This window comes from Rousettus aegyptiacus, unplaced genomic scaffold (genome assembly GCF_014176215.1).
Source record: "Rousettus aegyptiacus isolate mRouAeg1 unplaced genomic scaffold, mRouAeg1.p scaffold_m13_p_5, whole genome shotgun sequence".
In the NCBI taxonomy this organism is placed as follows: Eukaryota; Metazoa; Chordata; class Mammalia; order Chiroptera; family Pteropodidae; genus Rousettus; species Rousettus aegyptiacus.
In genome coordinates this window covers 120,444,115-120,462,192 of record NW_023416308.1, presented here as the reverse complement: position 1 = coordinate 120,462,192, position 18,078 = coordinate 120,444,115, and the positions used below count along the sequence as shown (strand labels likewise).

The 18,078-nt window shown below is 71.3% G+C and overlaps 1 protein-coding gene across 1 annotated transcript; it reads right to left on the bottom strand.

The window, feature by feature from the left end:
• Positions 1-200: 200 nt before the first annotated feature.
• On the bottom strand, positions 201-16,491 carry TRPM5 (transient receptor potential cation channel subfamily M member 5). The gene is made up of 26 exons (XM_036221619.1): positions 16,350-16,491; positions 15,186-15,414; positions 14,225-14,351; positions 13,736-13,916; positions 13,075-13,241; positions 12,258-12,441; positions 11,187-11,251; positions 10,832-11,023; positions 10,507-10,609; positions 9,438-9,556; positions 8,837-9,142; positions 8,634-8,774; positions 8,384-8,507; positions 7,938-8,083; positions 7,432-7,544; positions 7,173-7,265; positions 6,765-7,023; positions 6,221-6,339; positions 5,912-6,044; positions 5,639-5,813; positions 2,603-2,756; positions 1,965-2,146; positions 1,580-1,712; positions 1,035-1,107; positions 678-744; positions 201-411 (listed from the first exon to the last, which is right to left on the bottom strand). Exons 1-26 carry the CDS (start codon positions 16,489-16,491, stop codon positions 305-307), a joined length of 3,834 nt encoding a protein of 1,277 aa, XP_036077512.1. The 3' UTR covers positions 201-304.
• Positions 16,492-18,078: the final 1,587 nt, after the last annotated feature.

Here is an 18,078-nt window from a genome sequence, read left to right as displayed (position 1 = left end):
TCGGGGCTCGGGCGTGGGAGCCGACACACGGTGAACACGCCCCTGGGTTAAGCAGAGACTGAGCACTGAGGTTTCAGTAACGGGTCAGGCTCTTCGCAGAGTACACAGGTTGGGTGGGGGGCGGACAGCTGTGGGCCGTAAGACGCTGGCCCCGGGTGGGGGGTGCCTGCCGTCCGGGCCCTGGCCAGCTGGTCCTGAGGCTCTGTCCACGGGGAGAGACCTGCACAGGGCCGAGGGCCCAGGCCGATGGAGGCCCAGGCCCGGGCTCTGGGGAGGGCATGCCCTGTGCTGACAGCCGCGTGGCTCAGGTATCTGAAGGCAGCAGACCAGCCTCCGGGTGCTCCCGGCCACCCAGGCCCCCTCCGCGGTCAGCAGCGCACTGTTGGCTCCCGCTGCCTGAGTTCCAAGGGTCTGGTGGGGAAGGAAGGCTGCTCAGCTGCTGGGCGCCCAGTGGGACAGGCCCCGGGAAGAGAGGGGGAGCCCCCAAGAGTGGAGCAGGAGACTGGTGGCCCTGGTAGGGAGGACTGACCCAGGCAGAGAGCCTCAGGGGTCCTCGAGGCCATAGCCCCCTGCCTGGCTGGCAGTGGCCCAACAAGGGCCCTCAGACGGGAAGGCAGGTGACAGAGTTCGGTCCCATGTCCCTCCCCTCACCCAGCCCTCCCCAGACACACACTTACTGGGGGGGACGCCGCCCTGGGCCAGCGTGTCGGCCACGGAGGACAGGAGCATCGTGCAGTAGTTGACCTGCCCGAGAGACAGGTGTCCGGAGGGGGGCCCGGCCACACCCCCAAGTTCAGGGCAGAAGGGGGTGCAGGCGCCCCGCCCCCCACCTCCTATCCTGCCTGAGCCCTGATGCTGCCCGGGGCCTCTCTCTAGCTGCACCCGAAGGAGGGGGCCGGAGAGCGAATTTCTAGCTGTGTGTAGAGTGGACACGGGGCGCCTAGCCCAAGACCCCTCTGGGAGGGTGGGGCAGGGTGGGTATCACACCCCCAGGTGCTGCCCCTGCCGCCCCTGGTGTCTGCTTTGCCACCGACCTGCGACTCCAGACCCCGAATGCGTTTCTCCTGCTCTCTCAGGCCCCCGAGGTGCTTGGCCAGGAGGTCCACCCTGTAGCAGAGCAGGTGGGCAGCCAGGTGCTCACGGCCACAGAGCACGGACTTTGAGGAGTGGCCCGCCCTCGTCCCCTGTCACCCAAGCCCTCCAGCTGGGTGTGGGGTCCCTGAGGCCTCGGGGCTGGGGTACTCTGGCCCCTCCCGTCCCCTCCAGTCTGGTCCGTGGTGCTCCTGCGTCCCCCTGCACACAGTGGCAGCTGGGCAACCTCCAGAGAGGCCAGGGCTGTCTGCCCGCAGGCCGGAAGCAATGCGGGCCCGAGGGAGGCTGGGGTTCCGCTTGGGACCTGTGCCCCAAACGTAGGTCAGGCGAGGCCCTAGCAGAGCCCTGGTCACGGTCGGGAGACCAGCTGCCCCATCCCTGACAGTCGGACACGTCCCTGTCCTCTCAGCCTCAGTTTCCCCAGGTCGGATCCTGCCTGGGGGGCGGGCGTCCACAGCGGGCCGCGGAGGCCCGGGGCGGCGCGCACCTGTGAGCGGTCCTGCGGAGCACCTCCCCGTCGCTGTCTCGCCTCTGCTTCTCCAGCTTGCTCAGGTAGTTCTCCTTCTGCACCGCCTCCCAGACGACCATCTTCTGGTCCAGGGGCTCCGGCAGGTCTCTCTCTGGGAAGGCAGGGGTGTCTCGGGCAGAGCCCAGGGCAGCGAGGCAGGAGTCCGGCTCCCAGGGGGCCCATCCGCAGCCCCCGACCCCCGAGCCACTGCCGTTGCATGGCCCTTGGGACACGAGATGCAGGAGCAGAGACGGCCCATGGCGGGCACTGCTGACTCAGCCCTGCCCGCTGCCCTGGGCCTGGACAGAGCCCGGCCCCCCAGGCAGCCCCTCCACCGGCTCGGCCCAGGGCTGCGGGGCCTCACCCAGGCGCGCCCGCTTCTGCCCCGCCTCCTTCTGGAAGACCCTCCGGAGCAGCAGGCTTAGGTGGCTGAGCAGGATGAAGGGCGGGGCCAGGGCCGGGCGCTCCTGGTACTCCACGATGAGGTGGTAGCGCTGGAACTTCCAGAACATGTCGGCGTTGCCCTGCACCACCTGGAACGTGTAGCTGGGGGGGCGGGCGTGTGGGCAGCGGGGTGCACATGGAGAAAGGGACCCCCACCCCTTCTCCCGCCGGTTTCCCTGTGCGGGGCGTGTCAGAGTGGGGGTCCCTTAGGGCAGTCCCCCCCACTGCTGCATGAGCCCAGGCTCTGGACACCAGCAGGCCTCGGCCTCCGCAGACCCAGGCCCTGCTCCCCTGAGGGGGGCGGTGGGCAGGGACTCGGACAGCATTGCCCGGCCCCCGCCAAGAGCCGCACCACCTCCGGGGAAGCCTGCCCTCCCTTACTAACCCTCCAGTCCCTGCTGGAAGGGGAGCCAGTGTTTGGGGTGCCCCCCACATCCACACCTCTACCTACTGGGCCCCAGGTCTGGAGGACCAGAGCTGGCTGGGACAGCTAGGACCCAGAGCACGGGGAGCTAGGGTCGCCAGGGCCACCCGCTAGTGGGCGGGTGGGGGGTGCACCTGAACATGGCAATGAGCAGGTTCATGAGCAGCACGTTGGTGACCAGCAGGAAGGTGACCAGCAGGAGGATGACCAGCCAGTTGGCGTAGAGGTTGGGGCAGGCGGGCGAGTCCTCAGGTAGCAGTGGGTGCGCGGAGCAGTTCACGCGGGCTTCTGAAAGGGAGGGGCACGGTGGGGGGCGAGGGTGGCGACGGCAGAGGCCGGCAGGTTGCAAGAGGGACGAGGCCGCTCGGGGACAGAAGGCCTCAGTGGTGACCAGCCTCCCAGGTTTCCTGGGGAAGACCTGGTGGTAGTACTGAACGTCCCCACCATGGGACACCACAGTCCTGGGTCAACCAAACGGTGGCCTGGTGGCACTGGCCGCACTCGTTCTCTCTGCCAAACCGTCACCACAGCCCGGGCCACAGGCGCCCGCGGCAGCGCTGCAGCCCTCGTGGTGCGGACGGCAGGCCGGGTGTCTGCTGGCCGCCTCTCCCCACTCCCCAGGCTGTGCTCACGGCCAGTTTGGGGACTGCTGGCCAGGGCGAGGATGGCCAGCGTCTCACACAGGACTTCTTGGGGTGCCTGCTGCAGGGAGTGCCACCTGGGCTCAGGCTGAGCCCCGCCCTGGTCAGGGGTGTCCTGAGGAGCAGCTCTAGCTTCCCCCGCCGGCTTCCGCCCCTGCAGGGCCCGCCCCAGACCCCAGGACGGGGAGTGGGGTCAGTGGATGGGAGCAGGCAGGCGCTCAGGCCCATGGTGGTCCTGGGGGGTCAGGGCGTCTCTTTATCAAGAGCGGCGTGTGTGTGACTATGTGCGCGCAGGTAGCACAGCCTTCTGGTCCAGGCACCACTGAGGTCTCTATCCACCTGCGTCTGCCCACGTCCCCACTCCACGCACGCGCGTTGGGTCGAGTCTGCCCACGCCCCCTCCACGCAAGCGCGTTCGGCCGTCTGCCCACGACCTCGCTCCACGCACGTGCGTCAGGCCGAGTCCGCCCACGGCCCTCTACCACGCACGCGTGTCGGGTAGTGACCGCGCACGCCCCCCTCCACGCACGCGCGTCGGGCCGAGTCTGCCCACTGTCCTCCACTGCGCACGCGCGTCGGGCAGTGACCGCGCACGCCCCCCTCCACGCACGCGCGTCGGGCAGAGTCTGCCCACCACCCCCTCCACGCACGCGCGTTGGGCGGTGACTGCGCACGCCCCCACTCCACGCACGCGCGTAGAGCCGAGTCTGCCCACGGCCCTCCACCACACACGCGCGTCGGGCCGTCTGCCCACGTCCTCGCTCCACGCACGCGCGTCGGGCCGAGTCTGCCCACGACCCTCCACGCACGCGCGTCGGGCCGAGTCTGCCCACGACCCTCCACGCACGCGCGTCGGGCCGTGTCTGCCCACCACCCCCTCCACGCACGTGCGTTGGGCCGTGTCTCCGTCACTGGGACGTCCCCCTTCTCTTCTCCCGAGTGCTCCCGCCCAGCTGGGGGGAAGGTGGGGGAGAGGTGGGGCGGGAGCCCGAGCCTCTGTCCGCTCTCCTGGCACAGCCTCTCTGTGGACCCCACGCCCCCGCGGCACGGTAGGCTCACAGCTGGCCCCGCTGTGCTGCTCCCCGACTCCCTGTGGGTCTCTGGCCACCCGGCCACAGGACGCTGCCGGCCTTTCTGAGGCAGTCCTCAGAGCTTGGATCCCGCGGGAAGTCTGCACCCCTCTGCCCTCCCTGGTGACCCATCCTATACCACTGTCCCCGTACCAGCCTGGGGCTGCGGCCGGCGAGACCAGCCAGCACTGGAGGCCCGGGGGCCTGTGCAGACGGGGCGGTGTCGGGGGTCACAGCACCGTCGCTCAGCAGGGGCCATGTGGTGAGGGCAGCAGAGCCCACTTTAAACTAATGGCCTGGAAAACTGGTGCCTGTGGCCAAGCAAACATGGGGGAGTCACAGCAGGGGTTGAGGGACTAAGGAAACAGGCCGCGAGGAGCCCCCAGTCGGGAGGCAGTGTCCGTGGTGGCACAGCACCCCCCCCCCCCCCCGCGTCCCCGCCCTGCCTCGTTTGCCCGCTAGCCCCTTAACAAACATTCACTGTAAGCTCTTGCCTCATTAGCTGCGAAGGTCTGAGTCAGACCTCAGCCACATGGTGTGCCGGTGACTGTCCTGTGCCCCCCCCCCCCCGGGAACCCCTTCGTGCCCAGGAGCGTCCCGCTGGGCTGATGCCCTGGGCCCCTCACACTGGCCCACCCTCTCCCAGGGGGCTGGCTCCCTCTCCTCTTCCTTGCTGAAGCCCAGCTGTCCCAGGGGACTGCACCGGGGTCCCTGCCCCCTGCAACCCGCCGTTGGGCAGGTTGCCTTCCGGCACCGTGCCTACTGTGGGACATTCTCGGAGCTCCAGGCACCGTGCCTACTGTGGGACGTTCTCAGGACGTCCGCCAGCCTCCCGCCCAGTGCAGAGGCTTGGGGACACCACATCCTCGGGCCATGCATGACCGTTCTGGGGCGGCCCCGAGAGAAGCAGTGGTGGTCCCGGGGCCAACCTGGTAGCAGAGGCCTTCCCAGCTGGGTGTGGGGCCTCTGGTGGATGGACAGGTGACAGGGAGACAGGCCGCTCAGCAGGGCTCGGGGACATGGGGCCAGCAGGCGGGGCCCAGGCGCCAGGTGATGGTCAGGTACGGGCCGGGCTGGCCCCTGCCTAGTTCCACAGCACCTGCCCATCCCTGCACCTGGCACAGACTGCCCCAAAGCAAGGCTTGTGCCCCCAGTGCCTCAGGAGACCAGCCCCCGCCCGCCTCAAGGCCGGCTCATACCCCAGCCTCCAGCGCAAGGCCCAAGGTGGGGGGCTCTGTGGCCTGGTCCTGTGCACATGTGTCGGGTCTGGGGGCTGGCCTCAGGGCCTTGCCCACTCTCAGACAGCTCCCGGCCAGGGTCTCCCGTGACCCAAAAGGCCCCTCTTGAGGGCCACGTGTCCAGGATGGCATAGGAGGAACCTGGTCCACGACTCGGTGTGACTGCAGCCCAGCTGGAGCCCCAGCCCTGGCCCCTCACCACCCCGCAGACCGGTGCTCACCGTCGATCTCGTCCAGCGGTATCTGCCCGAAGATCTGCAGGTAGGGCCGGTAGAGCACGCGGCGGAAGACCCACTCGGGGCGGCCGTCGTGGGGGTGCAGCAGCGCCTGTGTGGCCACGCCGTAGGCCACGAGCCACACGCTCAGGAAGAAGAGGAAGAAGAAGACGTCCTTCATCTGGGTGGGGGCGGGGGAGGAGCATCAGCGGCGGCCCGGGGTAGCGCGGGGCGGGGTTGCTGAGCGTCCAGGGCCGTGGGGGGCCAGCCAGGGCTCACCATGCGCTCCACGGCGATGATCTTGGGGCCCAGCTGCTTGTGGATGGCGAAGATGTGGATGAGGCGGAGGGTGAACACCATGAAGTCGATGGCGAGGACCACGCGTCCGGCCTTGAACGCCGAGGGCAGCATCCTGGTGGGGGGGGATGGCGGGCTGTGCGGGCCGCAGAGCTGGGCGGGGGTGGGGGAGGCGCTCGCCCAAGACAGGGCAAGCGGGAGTCCTGAGGCCCCGAGAGGCCCCATCCTGAAGGCTGCCCTGCCCGCCGACCTGCCCCAGGCTCCCCCGCAAGGCCCCTGGGCCCCACAGACCTGCATGTGACGCCGATGAGAAACAGGAAGATGGCCACCATGTCACACTTGTTCCAGTTGTCCTCGACGTAGAGCGTGAACTTCTTCACCAGGTGCGTGTCCTCATCTGTGAAGAAGCCCTGGCGGAGGCCAGACAGTCCCCTGGTAGCTGCATGGGCCGCCACCTCGCCGGGGACGGCCCTGGCCAGGCCGGGTGGCGATGGGCAGGGACCAGGGCTCGGTCTGGATCTGGGATCGGGGCTCAGCATGGAGTGGGATCGGGGCTCAGCGTGGAGCGGGATCGGGGCTCAGCGTGAAGCAGGATCAGGGCTCAGTCTGGATCTGGGATTGGGGTCCAGTCTAGAGTGGGATAGGGGCTCAGCGTGGAGCGGGATCAGGGCTCAGCATGGAGCAGGATCGGGGATCAGCGTGGAGCGGGATCGGTGCTCAGTCTGGATCTGGGATTGGGGTCCAGTCTAGAGCGGGATAGGGGCTCAGTGTGGAGCGGGATCAGGGTTCAGTGTGGAGCGGGATCGGGGCTCAGGGAGCTGGACCCCCCGCTGACCTGTCGGATCTCTTCCAGCACCAGTGTGAAGACCCAGAAGTAGAGGGTGACCTCAGGCCCCGACGGCCCCTGGGGAGGGGGCTTGAAGTCCATCAGTAGGACGTAGGTGAACAGGAAGAGGAATGCAAAGTACATGACCACGTTCCCCAGGAACACGGTCACAGGCGCACCCCAGAACTTGCGCCAGCGCGTGAGCAGGAAGGCCACACGTGGGCCTCGGCCGGCTGGAGTCCTTGGGGCCTTGGCCGGCTCCTGCGTCCTACATCACAGAGGAGGCCACGGCCAGCGGTGAGCCAGTGGCCAGGTGTCCCCCAGGAGGGAGTCCAGCCACCCAGCTGCCGCCCCCCAACACCCCTCCGCCCCGCCCACCCGGCTGCTGGCCCCGCCCACCCGGCTGCTGGCCCGTACCCGCTGCTGGGGCTGCAGAGCGGGCTGTTCTCCGTGTCCAGGCTGTCCAGCTCCTGCAGGTCCTCCGGGCCTGCCCTCAGGGGGACCTCCTCACTGCAAGCACAGAGGACCCTGAGGGCCCACGGCTGGGACAGCGGTGGTGCCCGCTTGGCCCCCAGCACCCAGCCATCGCAGAGTGCAGGGTGCACCAGGGAGGGATGCAGGGGAGGCCCGCACCAGTGCTGGACCAGCCGCCCCCAGCCCCGGTGCCCCGACGAACCTGAAGGTGATGAGGTTGGTGTAGAGGAGGGCAGGACACAGGAAGGCGCCCAGCAGCCGCAGGATGGACGTGCCCGAGGCCATGTCCCCCCACCAGAGCCTGGTCAGGAAGGCCTGGAGCGCAGTCGGAGGTGCTGGCCTGCCGCCCCACACTGCTCCCCGCACCCCGCCTTGGGCTGGGCGTGCACTCCGGGCTCCAGCCGAAGCCTCGCCCGCCCCCCGCCCCCAGCCCTGCCTCCTGGGGCCCCATCCTGCGGGGCAAGAGCCTTCAGTGCAAGGAGGCCAGGCTCAGGGTCTGACACCCGAGGTGGGAACGCCATGGGGCCGGCGGAGGGAGTGGGTGGGTGCCTTCCAGGACCGGAGCACCCCCTTCCAGTGTCCCCCACTACGCATGGCTGGGTCGTGGGGGGCGGGTGGACGGCAGCTGCGGTCTGGGGGAAGTCGGCCAGGGCGCCTACTGCCTGCCTGCCGCCTCACCCCGGCAGCCCCGCGCGGCCGGCCGCTCACCTGTACCCCGTCGTGGGCGAAGAAAGCCTTGGTGTCGGCCTCGGTGGCCAGGTGCAGGCAGGTGGTCCGGCTCCAGCAGCGGCTGCGGCGGACCAGCAGGGCGAAGGCGCGGCCCTCGCTGTTGCTGTAGCACTCGGAGAAGAGGCCTGGCCGGGGGGCCGGCCGCTGGCCCGGCGCCCACGCCACCCTCCCCAGCCCGCGCCCGCCCCGGCCTGCGGCACGTGGCTGCCGACCCTCCTGGCCAGGCCCTTCCGTCTCCTGTCAGGGCCGTGGGAGCCTCGGGCACCCTGAGTGTCTCCCGTCCCTGCCACAGGGCCCCGCACGTGCAAAGCCGTGGGTAGGGCTGCGTGGTCATCACTGCCCGGCCACCAGTCCCTCCTGGGAGGAGCCCACAGGCCACCCTGGGCCCCTGCCGTGGGGTCGGTCTGACGCCAGGCCCGGCTTACCCAGGGCCAGCTGCTCGTAGGTGGTCTGGCACGTGCTGTGGCCCTCCTTGGCCTCCGTGTCCAGGTGCGACACCTCCCTGAGGATCTTGCAAGCAGCCAGAGCAGCTGCCACACCCTCTTGGCCCTAGGAGACAGTCCAAGGAGGCTGGCCCGCTGTCCCCCCCCACTCTCCCCCGCCCCCGCCACCCCCTCCGGGGCCGCCCCCAGGGAGCCTGGCTGGGTGAGCGAGGTTGCCAAGGCCCCTGCTGACCATGGCCCAGAAGTAGGTGGCCATCTCGTGGCGGTTCTGCAGCACGGCCCACAGGAACAGGTCCCTCCACGGGTTCTCGCTCCTCTGGCTCAGGTCCAGCAGCCACTTCTGGCCAGCGGGCCTTCGGGCCGGCCCCCTCTCCTGCAGGACAGGGGTGTCAGCCCCCGGCCTGGCCCCGCCCCGGGCCCCGCCGCCCCACATACCGCCTGGTAGAGCCCGCGGCAGGCGTCGTGCAGGAAGTCCTTGAGCACGCGGGACACGTCGTGCAGGGAGAAGGCGGGCGTGCCGGGGGGCGGCCCCCGGGCCTGCGGCGCCGGCCGGCCCTCCTCGTGCTTGCGCTGCAGCAGGTCGAAGAGCAGGCTCTTGGGGGGCACGGCCCGGTACAGCTGCTGCAGCCGCCCGTAGGTCAGGAAGTCGGCCACGCTGGCGCCGTGGTCCACGAACAGGCGCACGAACTCGGGCTTGTTGCTCACCAGCGCGTCCATCATGGCCTCCTCCAGGTCGCGGGACTGGGCGGCCGCGGGGACAGGACACGGGGGGCGTGAGGGGAGCCGGCGGAGGAGGGCCCCCAGCACAGACCCCGGCCCAGTCACGCCCCCCTGGGTGGGGCAGGCGCGGTGGGCAGTGCTCAGGGCCGCCGAACCTGTTGCAGTCCCCGGGGCTTTGGCGCGGGCCCACACCCAGTGGGGGCTTGGCCCGAGCGATGTGGCGACCTGGGGTGTGCCCGGCCTCCCCTGGCAGAGGACGGACCCGGCCCGTGGCCCTCGGGTGGCTGGAAACGGGGCTCCAGGGCGGGCAGGGCACCTTCCACTCCACGTCCCCGTTGAAGAGCTCGCTCTTGGCGACGTCCAGACGGTCCCAGGCCACGGCCAGCTTCAGCTCGTCCAGGTAGTCCTGCGCCTCCTGGCTGTGGCTCTTGCAGGCTGCGGGCGGAGCGGGCAGACGGGGTGGGGGCGAGGCCAGCGTCCCTCCGGAGGCTCCTCTAGGCGTGGCTACCGGAACTGTGCCCCGGTTCACACCCCCTGGGTAACGGCGAGGGGCACGGAACGTTGCCGGTCCCCCGGGAGCCGGTGCCGGTGGCCTGGGCAGAAATGCCAGCTGGCCTGGGGGAGTGAGCGGCCCCTCCCGCCCTGGGCCTGCGCGTCCCCAACAAAAAGCCCACTGAGCCGAGAAGGGGAGACAACCCGTGTCCAGACGGAGAGACGGATCGCGCGGCCCTTCCACCCGGGGGCTGTCACTCAGCCCTCGCAGGGAGCAAAGCACGACAGGGGCGCCTGCTGCGTGGCCGACCCTTCAGGACACGTGCGAGGGACGGGCCACGAGTCGGTGAGCCCGCTTACTGGGAGCGCCCTAAGCAAGCAAATCCGCAGGGACAGAAAGTAGACAGAGCGGCGTCCACCAGGGTCTGGGGTGACGGAAACGGAGGAGAAATCCGTAGTGATGGCTGCTCAGCCTCGGGACTCCACCCAAAACCACGGGCCCGAACGCTGACCGGCTTTTGAAATTGTGTTCAGATACATCTGACGTGGACCTTGCCAAACGCAGGCCTCACGGAAGTGTGTGCCGACCTCGTGCAGACACTGGTCGGCTCAGCTCTTGCGTGCGTTGCTGGGGCGAGCACGGCATCACGCACACGCACGCACACGCGCGCGCACAGCGAGGGCCGCTGTCACAGCTGCCGCTGACGCCCACCTGGGCGGTGGCCCTGCCTGGGGGCCGGACGCTGGGCGCCGAGGCCCACGGCCAGGCAGGGCGTGGGCAGCAGCCCGTCGCCAGGAGCAGGGCCCCGGGCCGCGGAGGGGCCCGTGCTCGGCCGCCCCGCCTGTGCCCGGCGCCCGCTCCCAGCATGCCCCGGGCGCCGCCGGCCCCTCACCTTTCACCAGCGCCTTGAGGATGACGGTGTCCAGCTCCTCGGAGCCCTCCTGCTCGAAGTCATACACCGTGAGCAGGTGCGAGTGGGAGGCAATGTTCTGCAGCTGGGACAGCAGGACACGGAGGGTGGCCCCGCGGGCAGGACGCGGGGGGGGGGGGGTGGCGGCCCCGCGCGCAGGCCCAGGGCAGGAGCGAGCACGGGGCTTCGCGGCAACAGGCCTGGGGCCGTCGGTGGGAAGGGGGCGCGGAGACCTCCTCCCGGGCCAGCCCCACCCGGGAATGGGGGCCGCCCCCCTGACTGGTCTTGGTGCCTGGGGTGCCCCTACCAGCTCCGTCCAGCGCACGATGTCCTCCCAGGGGAAATGCTCGCCGGGGAACTTCTCCTTACACTGCTCCTCCACCAGCCGGGGCGCCAGGAGGCGGGGCTGGCCCACCACGGCCGCCAGCACGTCGGCGACGCCGCCCGAGCCCGCCAGCACCAGCCAGGGCGTCGCATGTGCCACGGCCCGGGAAATCCTCTGGGGCCGCAGGGGGGGAGCGCGGGCCGCACGTCAGCTCCCGGGGCGTCCTGGGTGCCCGGTGCCCCGGCCCCTCCCCCTCCCCGTGCCAGGCGGCGAGGGGCCCGGAGGGGGCCCCAGCTGGCCGCGAGGCACAGCCAGGCCCCCCTCCCGCCCCGCCTACCTCCAGGGTGCCGGGGTCACCATTGACCAGCAGACAGAGGACAGGGATCTCGATGCTGCCGGTGCCTGTGGGCAGAGGCCCGGTGAGGTCCTCCCAGGGGCCTGGGGCGAGCGGGGAGCCCGGGGCCCCTCCATGGGGTGAGACTCAGGACTCAGACTATCCGTCTGCCACGTTTTCTGACCAGGAGGCTTTCTCCAGAGAGACGTGGGCTCCAGGCTGCCATCAGGGGCCGTGTATCACGGCCCCGGCCCCCGGGGTCAGCGCCCCTCCCCTGTCCAGTGTGGCCACTCTGTGGCCACTTCAACATAAAGTCACGTGAGTGCGGTGCATCCGGTCCTGGCTGTGCTGGTCGCTGTCCATGTGCCCAGCGGCCGTCCCCGCGTCCCCGGTGCTGACAGGGGACATGCGGGGGGGCTCAGGGGGCGTCTCCCCAAACGTGAACCAGACGCCTGCCCTCCCCCAGCCCAGCACGCCGGGAGACGCCTGGGCCTGCCGGACCCCGCCAGCTCCCAAAGGCACCTCCCCGCTGCCCACGAGGACGCGGCAGGTGCATGGGGCAGCCGGGCTTCATGGCCCCGTGTGCGGGTGTGGACAGGGGTCTGCCCACGCCCCCCCTCCATGCTCGTGAACATGTCACGCTGTCCCCAGCGCCACGAGCATCTCCGTGGCTTGTTCACAGCGTCAGCCGCTCCCTAGAGCCCCGGGCAGAGGGCGCCCATTCCGCGGACAGCGCTGCCCCCTGGTGGCCGCGTGCCTCTGGAACGTGTGAGCCTCATTTTCTTCCCAAAGCCCTGCGCCCATGGCCAGAGGCTCTGGCCAGGGGCGGCCCAGAGGACACAGAGCTGCAGTGACACCTCCCCCAACACACAGGGTCCCCACCGCCCTGGCCAGCAGCTCCCCCTCCAGGCGCCCACAGGCCCCGGGGCTGAGGCTCGGCCGTGCTGGACGCCTTCCGCCTGGACCGCCTCCTGCGCCCACGCTGTGGTCCTTCCCGCCCCGCCGCCAGGCTCCCCAGCGGCCCCCCCCCCCGGCGGCTCGCCCCCACTCCCCGGCGGCCCCCCGGCGGCTCACCCCCATAGCCAGTCCGCTGCTCCGAGATGTGCTTCTCCAGCCTCAGCCACAGCTCCACCTGCCCGTCCCCCTTCCCGGGGGGCCCCGGCTCCACCAGGATGAAATGCGAGTGGTTGTTGTCCAGCGAGCAGCGGCCGCCCCGGCCGCGGCCGTCGTCCGCAGGGTAGTGGACGGGGCTGTGCTCCTGCGTCCCCAAGCACACCCTGAGGCTGGTGCCCAGGCCCGTTCCCACCGCCGCACACAGGGGGCGCTGGGCTGCTGCGGAGGGGCCCCCAGGAAGAGCCCAGGGCTGTGGGGAGCCCCGCACAGCAGGGCTGGCCTGGCCTTAGACCCCGGGGTCACCCCCGCTGGTGCGACGGTGGCCAGGGCAGCACTTTGGGCTCTGGGCTGAGCCCGGGGCTGAGCCCTTGGGGCCCCGGCCCCCTCCAAGGTCTGTGCTGGCGGGGGGCCGGGCAGCGTCGCCCACGCCCTCCTCCCGCCCCTCCCGTCACCCTCAGCCTCACCCCCTCTCTTCCTTTCCCCTCCTCTCCGTGCCCCCCCCCCTGCGTCCAAGGCCCCGGCCTCACGCTCCCCAGCCCTGAGCCCCGAGGGCAGCGACTGGTCTGTCCGTGGCGGGCTTGGGGCGCAGAAGGTCTTGGGAGACATTCCCGCAATGACGCGCGGTCGGCAGGTGGCGAGGTGTGGTCAGCCCTCGGGACCGAGCGGCAGAGTGCCTCCCTCCCACCCTGGGGTGGGCGATGCGTGGGGCCCATGGCCCCTGCCTGCCTCCTGGGCCCACCGTGCCCCGCGGCCTCGGTGCGCCAGGCCGGACACTCACCCGGGCACTGTCCAGGAGCTGACGGTGCAGCACACGGCCCAGCGAGGCGATGCCGATGGCCACCAGGCGGGCCTTGGTGGACGTGCTGGCCAGAGAGTGGTCGCGCACCGCCTGCCCGACGAACCGGGCGAGGCCCTCGCGGAGCGCGCTGGTCAGGATCCAGGCGCCTACGGGATCGGGCTCCCTGTGCCCCGGGCGCCAGGCCCCGCCGGCCACCACCCAGCCACAGCACCCCCGCCCCCGCCCGCGGGCGCCAGGTCAGGGGTCGTCTCCACGCTGCACAGCCCCGGCCCTGGTACGAAGGCCTGCGCTCTGCGCCACGGCCATTCCCGTACTGACGGGGCCCACGCCCTCACGCTGACCCAGTGACTGGCCGGCTGGGGGGCGCCCCCAAGGGAGGCGGAGGGGCGGAGAGGCAGTCAGCGCCCCCCGGGCATCTCGCTGAAGCCGCTGGGCCCTGCGAGTGGACGGGCCGGGCCTCGGCCCGCAGAGTGGCGGGAACCCTCCTGGGGGGGCCGGACTCTGGACCTGGGGGCCCTCGGCCGCTCGGCCACATGCCCAGGGGCTGCTCCCACGGCTGGAACCCTCCGGGGTGGGCCGGGGGAGGGGGCAGTGGGCTGGGCTCCGCGCTCCGGGGCCCGGGACCAGGCGGGGGCCTGACCTGTGCTCTGAGCCGCCTTCACCAGCCCCTTGCGCAGGACGTCCCGCAGCCAGGACCTCATGGGGAATGGCCGCTCCACGCCCACCAGGGACACCACGAGGTTGGGGGCCGGCAGGCGCCACTCGGCCAGCAGCAGGTCGAAGAGCACAGAGGGGGCCACGCCGCGCGGCACCTTCACGAACTGCGGGGGGCAGAGGCCAGCAGCCTCAGGGCTCGGGGCGGGGCTGCGGGGCACGGGGGCGGGCGCTGGCAGGGGCGGGGGGCCCAGAGCCCCGCCGTCCCCGTGGGGGCAGGGCGACAGCTGGGGTGTGGCCCGGACACGTGGGGTGGCGGGGGCCGGCTCCCACGTTCTGCCTGCGTGGCGGGGGCTCTGAGCGGGGCCCCTGGGGTGGGCGGGCGGGGGAGGCGCTGGGCCCAGGGTTCCCGCGAGCACGGGGCACCGGTCGCCAGGGCGTGGGGCCAGGTCGAGTCCTGGCGGGGGGCCCTCACCCTGCCTCGCTTCTTCCCAGACCCTCCGAAGTCGATCTCGCCCCGGCACAGGCCCGGGGCCTGCCCGTCCCCAGCATCCCTGGGTCCACCAGGACAGGCACCGCCGGCCACCCTCACGGGCACCTCCCTGCGGGGACGGAGCGTGTGAGAGGCTGGCAGAGATCAGGGGCCGCCGAGGGGGTGTCCGTGGCCCAGCGCCCTCCCCACTAGCCCCGCCGCCTGAAGCCCCACCGCCACGGCCTCGGCCCCGTCCGCATGGCCCCTCAAACTCCTGCTCCAGTGCTGGAACCAGCCACACGGCCCGGCCTCCTCCCCAGGTGGGGTGGGGGACGCATCCTGGCCCACGACTCACCCCTCCGCAGGCGCCTCCGGCCAGCCGCTCCCATCGCCACTTCTGGGGAGGCTGTGGTGGGAGGCGTCCTGGAAACTCCAAAAGCTTAGTGGAAGTCTCCCAGACTTCTGAACATGCAGCCCCCCTCCCCGCCCCGTAATCCCCCGCCTCGTTGGCCCAGGGCAGGGATGGGGACCCTGGGTGTGCCTGGGTGTGGAGGGGTGGGCAGGGGAGAGGCCGAGGCAGCTGCTCAGGTGCGGGTGCCCAGGGGGCTCACAGACACAGAGTGGGGGCTGGGGAAGACCATGCGGAGAAGGGGGGGGCCACCGCTCCTAGCCCGGGGGTGCCCCGGAGGCCCCAGGATGGATGGCTCTTGTCCCCACCTCAGGGCTGTCTGCGCCCCACCCCTCTCTGCCACCAGGCTGTGGCCCGTGCCGTGCCGCCCGACCTCCCCGCAGCCAGGGGTCTCGGACGCGCCAGCCCCCTCTACGCTGCGAGACCCGAGGGCCGGCCCATGTGACGGGAAGCCGGGTCCCACCACACCGCCCGCTCGCAGGTGTCCCCAGCCCCTCCCTGACCCGCCACCGGCATGTCCCACCCTCCTGCCCTCAGCCGGGGCCCGCAGGCCACCGAGGCTCCACGGCCTCACTGCCCAGCACATCCTGCCTCGCCTGTGGCTTGCGCGTGCCCACACCACACCCGCCCTCCGGACGCTGGGCGGAGCCCGGCCAGGACTGGCCCTGTGACCGGAGCCCCTCCGGCTGCTCCTGCCGCTGGCGGCTCCCGTCCTCAGGGCCAGCCCTTCGATTCTTGGAGAGGGGCCACCTGTGCCCATGGGAGGGGACGGCGGGAGCTGAGCCTGTGGGCACGACAGACCCGTATCGTCATGGTCCCTGGTGCATCCCCCGGGACGGCGTGTCTGAGCCCTGAGTCCTGGGGCCTTCTGTGGAAACAGGCTCCGTGCAAGATGTGGCCATGCTCGGATGGCATCTTGAGGACCCGCCCTCATCCACCCTCTGCTGTCCTTGTCACCACGGAGAGGGGAGGGACGCAGCCTCCCGCCCGGAAACACCTGGGCCTCCCCGGGAGGCTCGGGAGGGAGCGTGGCCCTGTGACCCCTCGATTTGGGACTCCTGGCTCCAGGCCATGGGAGGATGAACTGCTGGTGTTTTAAGAGGCCCAGTCTGTGGTCATTCGTCATGCCTCCCTGGGACCCTCTGTGCGGTCATCGGCCAGCCCGCGTGTGTGCCGCTGGCCCTGGGGGAGGCGGGGATGCAAACCCTTCGCCCCCAGGCCCTGGAGAGGGACCTCAGTGCCCGGGCCGCGGGCAGGGGGTTGGAAGGCGGCCTTTCCAAGCCGGTGACCATTGGATTTTAATATGCCCGCTGGTGTCCGAGGACAAGGCCCGGGTGTGCGTGCGGGGGGAGAGGACAAGCCTGGAGCCGTGTAGGGGTGTCCCGTGGACTGTGTATCCAGGTGCCATGGGGCCCCCTCCCTCCGGAGGCTCTGGGGAGGGGGAGGGTCCTTCCCGCCGCCTCCAGCTTCCGGGGCTCCTGGGCTGGTGGCCGCGTCGCCCCGGCCTCTGCCTCCATCTTCGTGTGGCCTCCCCCGTGTGTCTTCCTGTCCGAATGTCCGTCTTCTGCAGGGACCGGTCACTGGATGGGGGCTCCCTCTACTCCCATGTGACCTCGTCTTAGCTAGTCACGCCTGCAGAGCCCCCGTTCCCGATCAAGCCACATTCTGAGGCTCGAGGTGGATGAGAATCTCGGGGTACCCTCTTCAACCTCGAAGCACGTGCGGCAAGGCGGGGCGCGCATACTCCATGTGGGGGCAGAGCGGACGCCCCCAGGATGGCCCTCACTCCTGCCAGGGCCCCGTCGGGCCTGGCCACCAGCCTGGCCACCATCAGGGTCATTTCCGTCCACGTCTGACCCATGGCCAGAAAGCAGGGGGCCAAATGGGGGTTTGGGGGTTCTGGGGCCAGGACAGCATCGATGTGCTCCTACCACGTGAGCCTCGGCTGGTTCAGGGAGGGGGCCCTGCCTCGCGAGGGCGCCCTGGGGTGCCCCCAGGCCTCCGTCCCCACCGACGGGACAGCTGGAGTGTGGAGGGCCGGCCTCACCTTCCCCAGGGCCACACCACCACCGTCACCCCCCAGCCCGGGCCGAGGGGACAGGGACTCGGGGCACGGCACCGGGCGCCGGGCGTGGCACTGAGCCAGACTCCAGGCAAATGCGGCCGCCGGATGGGAAGGGCGTGCAACTGGCTTTGCATGAGCAGGTGTCCACGTCGTTAACGCCCCCTTGTTCCCGGAGGGTGCGGGGCGGCAGGCGGGTCTGTGCTGCGATCCTGCCCGAGTCCCGAGTGGGGGGCAGGTCCGCACCCCAATGGCGGAGGCGCTCTTGCTCAGGGGGCAGGCGGCCACCCCCTCGGAGGCCACCGGGGGAAGGAGTCAGCGTGGGCAGCGCTGGGCAGCCGGCCCCTGGGGGTCACGGTGCAGCCCCTCCCCAAGCTGCGTGACCACCCCAGCCCCCCCAGACTCCCAGAGCCCCCCTCCGCTCCGCGAGGCGCTGGAAGGCAGCTGTGGCCACGGGAAGGCACTGAGCTGTCCACGCTTCATGGACAGCGGTTGGCGCCGTGGCCCCTCCGACCCCACCCCGCCCCGGGAGGGGGTGGCGAGGCGACACAGCCCCCAAACTGCCCCGTGCGCCCCTCGGCCCCTGCCCCACGCCACCTCTGAGCCTGTCCTGGCTGCTGGGCCGATGCCACCCGCGTCCAGACCCAGGGCGGCAAGGCCGCCCTCCCGCCCAGCTCCCCAGCCTGCCCAGGACGAGGGGGCCTCCACGCCTGCCCCCAGCGGGAGCCGGTGGCTCCGGGCACCTACCTGCCTGCTTTCTCCCCAGCACCAGGACATGGCGCTGCTGCCGGCCGGGGAGTCGGCGGAGGCTGCCCACAGCGCGGGCACCTGCAGCCTGCCCCTCCCTGGCCACGCCCGGCCCCTGGGCAGCCAATGCGGCGGCCGACACGGGGCGGGGGTGGGGGGGCCACCGGTGTCCACACAGCCAGCCTGCAGCCCCGCTCTGGCCGAGGCCAGGGAGGTGACCTCACGCGGGGTGGCTGCGGGGCCACCTCGCCTGTTGCCGTGGCCACGGTGGGCTCTGTCTGGCGGTGGCCTGTGGCCCCGAGTCCAGCCAGGTGCACTCGCCGACATGCCTCAGCCCCCCTTGTCTCCCTCGCGCGGGGCCGGCTGACCCCAGGGGAGCGCACCCGGGAGGGAGGCCTGGGGTAGGGACGGCCCCTCTCCCCTCCAAGGTCCTGCGGAGCCGCGAGGCGTCAGCCCCAGGGTGTGGCGTCCTCCCGGAAGAGTGGCCGGCTGCGGCTGGCTGTCGGGCACCGTGGGCACTACCTGAACACTGTCCCCTCCCCCCGTGGCAGGACGGGGCGCCGGGGGTACGTGGCCTCTGGGCCTCCGTTTCTCTGGAAAGTGGGGCTCCGGCCTCTGGGAGCTTGTGGGTGACACAGG

Coding starts and splice junctions, on each gene's coding strand:
- TRPM5 (XM_036221619.1), bottom strand. CDS start 16,491: ATGGGTCAGACGTGGACGGAAATGACCCTGATGGTGGCCAGGCTGGTG. Junction 9,143..9,437: donor ACGGGGACGTGGAGTGGAAG/GTGCCCTGCCCG, acceptor GCGGCCGCCCAG/TCCCGCGACCTGGAGGAGGC. Junction 6,340..6,764: donor TGCTGGAAGAGATCCGACAG/GTCAGCGGGGGG, acceptor GGCCTCCGCCAG/GGCTTCTTCACAGATGAGGA.